This window comes from Larus michahellis, chromosome 3 (assembly GCF_964199755.1).
Source record: "Larus michahellis chromosome 3, bLarMic1.1, whole genome shotgun sequence".
Taxonomy (NCBI): Eukaryota; Metazoa; Chordata; class Aves; order Charadriiformes; family Laridae; genus Larus; species Larus michahellis.
Window position 1 is genome coordinate 81,080,848 of NC_133898.1, and position 5,855 is coordinate 81,086,702.

A 5,855-nucleotide genomic window follows, 5' to 3' on the forward strand; every position below is an offset into this window, starting at 1 on the left:
ATCTGCCTTTGATCCCGATACATGTGTTCCTGACTCCAACTGTGGAATCCAGTTCCCACCCACCGCTGAGTCCAGTCTGGGACTTCCCCAGTGTCTGCTGGTGATGTCCTCCTGGGAGCTTAATACGGTTTTGTATATACTGTATCTATTTCATTTTTTCCTTTTTATTTTATTATTAATATTTCATTAAAGTAGTTCAGTTTCTTCTAAACTCCTAAATCTCTTTATCTCTCCTCCTCCTCTCCGTGTGCAAGGGCTGGGGGGAGACCATCTGTCACCAGCCATTGGCCAATCTGACCAAAACCACGACACCCTGCCCGGTGGTTTTACTGTGGTCCACACAGGAATGATGAAGATTTATGAGTCTAAAGCCTAGCAAATGGCAAGTTTTCCAGTTTTACTGGAAAGTTTTGCCAGATTTCACCAGTCTGAGGCACTTGCTGGTCATTTCTCTCAGCAGTTACTACCGTGGGCGATGCAGCATCTTTGGCTGAGTCTATGCAGGTTACTAGAACAGGGCCAGGATGCTCCAGCCAGCAGTTTGGTCCCTGGCTTTGCAGGGGGTAAAGAGCTTGGGCATGATCTGTGCCACCCAGCCTCGGGGCTAGAGGGCAGGCCTTGCCCTCTTTTATTTACTAGCTTAGACGCAGTGTATGAGATAAGGGCTTAAAAGAGGGAGAAGAATAATCTTTCTCACTAGCAACTTCAGAGTTCTTAGTCCGAACAATGTTTTGACCTATCATAAGATCTGATTTAAATCATATTTGTAACATCACTGCAATGGTGCCCTGATGAGCTGCGTGCCTGAAGGTGTTCATCAATTACAATGTCACATTTGTAATTATTAGAATTGATAAAAATAATAGGGCTAGCAGAGTCTGGAATACAGTTTTGGTTTTGTTTTTTTTTTTATTAAATGAAATATCTTCGTACTATCAGTGAAATTATACTGTTCTTCATAATACTTGCCCCCACGTAAATACAGCATTACTGATTCACAGCCTCACTGAGGCTTATGGGATCCTTGTGGCCCCAGCTGCTCCAGCCCGCAAATGCTTTATGCATTGCCCAGTCATAAGCTGGGAAACACATTAGTCCAAACTTTTTATATGGTACTGTGCGCGTGACAGTAATTTGTTTCAGCCCTTAAATAAAAATTGAAATGATAGTGATAAACTATAACATAACCAGGATGTAAATGCAGCCTAACTATAAATAAATAAGCGGCAGCAGTGCTTCTGAAATCTGCCGTGGGTGTTATTGCTCTAAATAATCAGTCGCCGGTGAATTTGAACCTGAGTGAAGAAGTGTTTCTGAACTCTGAACAACATTGACCTCTCATGGGCTCTTTGAAGCCACTAAACTGTGGGATTATCAGAAAACTGTGTACTGCTCCGAGACAGGCAGACAGCAAAGATGCACTTAAATGATTTTGCTACAGCATGCAGTCCAAAAAAAGGAGGGGAAAAACAACTCAGGTTCCCCTCAGAACTGCACTTGATAAGGAAAGTCAATCTATTGTGGCATTTTACAGGCTTTTAGGAAAGAAGGCTGTGACTTGTTTTCTTTTTTCCTTTTCTCCCCTCCAGGGTTAGACTAAAAGAGGAAAAAAGGAGCTAGCTTAGAGTCCGATTTTTCCCCACAGTTTGCTAACTTTTTAATGGAGCATTATCATAAAGGGCTAACTTATAACCTGAAAATGAAAGCTACTGCAAACCTGGAGAATGACTGTACTTAGCAGCCTGTTTGACTGGGCTTTGTGTTTCTTTTGTTGCTGGAGAATAAAAAGGAGTTTGTGCTCTTCATTACTCTCTCTTTGCCAGAGTAAAGAAGAGACCAAACAAACAAACAAACAAGCAGGAAGGTGCCTTTCTTGGTGCAGAATTTCATCTCCATAGTGAATGATGATCTCTCGAGGCAGAGTTACATGGAGAGCTTTCAAAAGTAAACAAAGAGACTTTGCTCAACTGGCAGGTTTGAAAGCCCTCTTATTTCCAAAAGCATCTAAACACACAAACTTATATTACCTCTTAAATGTTTTTATTTGTATACAAAATGTTATAATTTATCGATATTGTGCAGCGAAGTACAGATACACACATACATACGTACGCCCCCCCCCCCCCCCAACACACACACATGTACAAATACAACACAAATACCACTGTCTTTCTCTCTGCCCTTCAGAAAGGCAACACTGTTTTGGCAGGTCAGCAGCTAGAAATAAGGTGCTATAATTAAGCAGTATCGGAATGTCTTCACTTTACAAATGTGATGTGCAAATTTATATACAACCACTTTTTTTTCCACAGAACCCCAAACTCCGTACCCCGAACCACTCTCAGTGATACAAACATGTATAAAGTGCTAATACTTAAGCATGTTTCCAACGACTTCACGACGTAGTTTGAAGTTTAGAACAGGCACTGTAATAGTTCACTGGGTAGATTGTCACTCTGTGCGGTACGACAGAGAGAAAAGTCACTCAGACATCGCTGGGGGACCGGGAGCGAAAGGACACTTTTGCCTGAAAGCAGCCACAGAAGAGCACCCACATGGACCTCTGGATTTCCTGGTTCCTGTAGGCGTAAATGATGGGGTTGATCATGGAGTTGTAGGTAGCGGGTAGAAGCGTGGCGTACGTGTACACGGACGGGTAGTCGGGATCCCCCACTACACAGTAGATGGCAAAAGGCAGCCAGCTGGCTCCGAAAGTCCCAAGGATTATAGCGAGGGTAGAGACTCCCTTTTTGGTGGCCACATAGTGGGAAGCAGTCAGAAAGTGCTGCTGGAGAGCTATCTGATGGGCATGCCTGCAAACGATCTTGCAGATCTCGATGTAGAGATGGAGCATGATGAGGAAAATGACAAAGAAAGAGGCGGACAGCAGCGTCACATTGCTCTTGGTCAAGGGTCTGACGATGCTGCAGGTGGCACGGTCATGGAGGCAGTTCCAGCCCAGGACGGGCAGCAGCCCCAGACAGAGGGAGACCCCCCAGGCACCCGCCAGCATGGTATGGATGCAGAGCACCGTCCTCTCCGAGTAGTAGGTGAGGGCATTGTAAAGGGAGAGGTAGCGATCGACCGTGATGGCCAGCAAGCTACTCACGGAGGCGGCGAAGGAGGCGACGAGGAAGCCCACCGTCAGCAGGCTGACCGTCTCAGAGCGGATCACGTACTGGAAAACGAAGTTGAGGATGAGGCCGAGGCCGGCCAGGAGGTCGGCGGTGGCCAGGCTGCCCACCAGCACGAACATGGGGGTGCGCAGGGCGGGCGAGTAGCAGATGATGGCCACCACCAGGGCGTTCTCGCAGGCGATGGCGGTGCCGGAGACGCAGAGCATCACATCCCAGGGGTTGAGGGCGGAGGGCGCGGGGGGCCGCGACGACAGCTCCAGCGAGGCGTTGCCGCCGCTGCCGCTGCCGCTGCCAGCCGGCAGCCGGTGGGCGGCCGCTGCGCTGTGGTTCAGCGCCGCCGGTGCGTCCATGGCCGCCCGGTCCGTCGCGGCGGCGGAGCGGGGGCAGAGGCGGCGCGCGGGGGCGGCGGGGCGGCGGGGCGCGCATCGCCGCGCCCGCCCCTGCGCTGTCTCTGGTGCTGAACCCGCGGAAGTTTCCCGCCGGTCCGGACACCACCCCCTCCGCCCCCCGCCTCTCCAGCGGTTACCCCGCCCCTCTGACGTCACAAGTTGGGGAGGGGCTGGCACGGACGCGGAGCACCGAGGGGGGTTCGTTCGCTCCGGGAGCGGAGAAGGTGGGAGTGAAACTGCCGCCCGGGACGAGCTCTCCCTCCCCGCCGTCCCCCGGCTCCCTCCTGCCCCTGCGACTTTTCCTCGCGCTGGGCAATAGGTTTTTCTCCGCCTCGAGGGACACCCGAACCCCTTTTTGGGGGGAAGATGGCAAGTTTTGTGTTCGTACAGCACTTGCCGTAATGGCTCTGAAGCTGGCGGGGGGCTTCGTACGCCACCGAATGTAAACGTTTCCAAACAGCGCTGTGAATTGATGTGGAAAAGCCCCCTTCACGCTTATCCTCCCCGAACGACGTAGACTGTAGGGTTAACAAGCTGTTTGCCAGTGCAAGCATCCGCACGATTTCTTGAGGTCCCCCCAGAATATTTCCTGAGGTCCCCCAAAGTGTTAAGGTCAAACCAGAGAAGACACGATTGCATGGGCATAAAAATTACCAGCTTTCTCTTCGTCTCACCCGTTGCACCTCGCAAAGAACCAGCAGCCACTGTTATTTTCCCCTCTAAAGCACACAAATCGAAGCAGCAAAGGACACCTGCCTTGTGCCAATTGCCACCAAACCCAGTGCCAAATGGATGCAGGCAGCTGGCAGTTTCATCTGCAGCAAACGTGGCTCCCCTGGCACTGAGGGGACAAGCCAAAAGGTGCTCTCCCCAGCCTGGGAGAGTGTTTGTGCTGTAACTGCTGATCAAAACAATGTGGAAATAAATTGACCTCTTGGTTATGGCAACAGTGTGCAAACCATTTAGACGCAATTTTGAAAACCTCATTAGAAGAAAATGTGTTTAGTGTCTTGGGCAGTCCAAATGAAGATGGCACACAGGTGGCGCCATGGTGAAAAGTGGGCACATTCAAAGGGAATTAGAGTGTCAGCATCCATCACATCGATCCCCATCTCTGTCCTCCTGCAGGCTAAACACTATCAAGACAAGCTGCGGACACCTTGTATCTCTGTAAACAACCAAAGCCATTTCTTCTGAGGATTTCTGAAACATGAAGCTCAAAACAGTTTAATTTGGAAGGGGCCCATGGAGGTCACGTCTGGGGCACCTCTTTGGTCCCATCACTGGCTCAGAGCAGGGGCAGCATCAACTGTGCAAAGGTTTTCCTTGGGGTCTCGTTCAGTCAAGCCTGAATATCTCCAAGGAATGAGATTGTACAGCCTCTCCAGACAACCTGTGCCTCAACTGTGAAGATTTTTCCCTTTTATCTAGTGGGACTTTCCTTCACTGCAACTTGTGCCTGCAGCCCTTGTCCAGTGTGGCATCCCGCTGCTGTACATTCTCCCATGCCTATGCAGGCATTACACCACCATTTAAAGCTGCAGCAAAACCACTTGCAAGAAGGTCTAAGAGGGTTTGCAAGTCTGCACGGCTCAAGCACTTGGTCAGGTACCCCACTATTGTTCAGAAAATGCCATGTTATCATCTCATTCCCTTTGCCAAGTGGAGAACGGGCTGGGTATGGTCAACCTTCACTTGGATTAAGATTAAGATTAAGACTGAGACCACAAGAATCCCAGTGCAGAAACGGGTGCTACGGAGCAAAGCAAAAGAAGGCAAGGTAAAATCCAAGGTAAAGTAAAATTTTCGATTTGCCCAGAGGAAATCCCCCAATCTAGCCCCCAAACAGGGGTGGCTTATTTCAACACTAATTAGAATGGCTGTGACAGAATAATTTATTCCAAACATTTTTCAAAATGGATTAAAAATGGTGCCATTCAAACGTAGCAAGTCGGGTTTATAAACAGGAACCAGTTGGGCTCCACAATGAAACCGTAAGATATGCAGTATTTTTGTGTCATCCATAAAGCATAGAGGGAAACATGTACCTTATCTGCTTTTCAGTAATGAAATGTGGTATGGAAGGTCTCAATTGTGGGTGTCTTGCCACATCTTTGACCAACCTGTTACCTCTGGGAAACAAGTGTGTGGCAGGTCTTTTCTATAATAGCATGTATATCGCAAGGTAGTGGATGCTTTTTAAATTCTGGATATAGGTCATTTTAAACCTCTATGTTCTCGAATACTTTTTCCTTAACTGAAAACATTGAGAGCCCATGCTATCAAGGGAGAAGTCATTTCACATGTGGTGAAACCTTGTGAGAGCATT

At 48.8% G+C, this 5,855-nt stretch overlaps 1 protein-coding gene across 1 annotated transcript; it reads right to left on the reverse strand.

Annotated features, from left to right (window-relative positions):
* Nucleotides 1-2,026: 2,026 nt before the first annotated feature.
* On the reverse strand, nucleotides 2,027-3,630 carry GPR6 (G protein-coupled receptor 6). The gene has a single exon (XM_074578323.1). The coding sequence runs from the start codon at nucleotides 3,485-3,487 to the stop codon at nucleotides 2,486-2,488; it is 1,002 nt and encodes a 333-aa protein (XP_074434424.1). The 5' UTR covers nucleotides 3,488-3,630; the 3' UTR covers nucleotides 2,027-2,485.
* Nucleotides 3,631-5,855: the final 2,225 nt, after the last annotated feature.

Excerpts from the sequence above, each read along its gene's own strand:
- GPR6 (XM_074578323.1), bottom strand. The coding sequence starts at position 3,487 with ATGGACGCACCGGCGGCGCTGAACCACAGCGCAGCGGCCGCCCACCGG.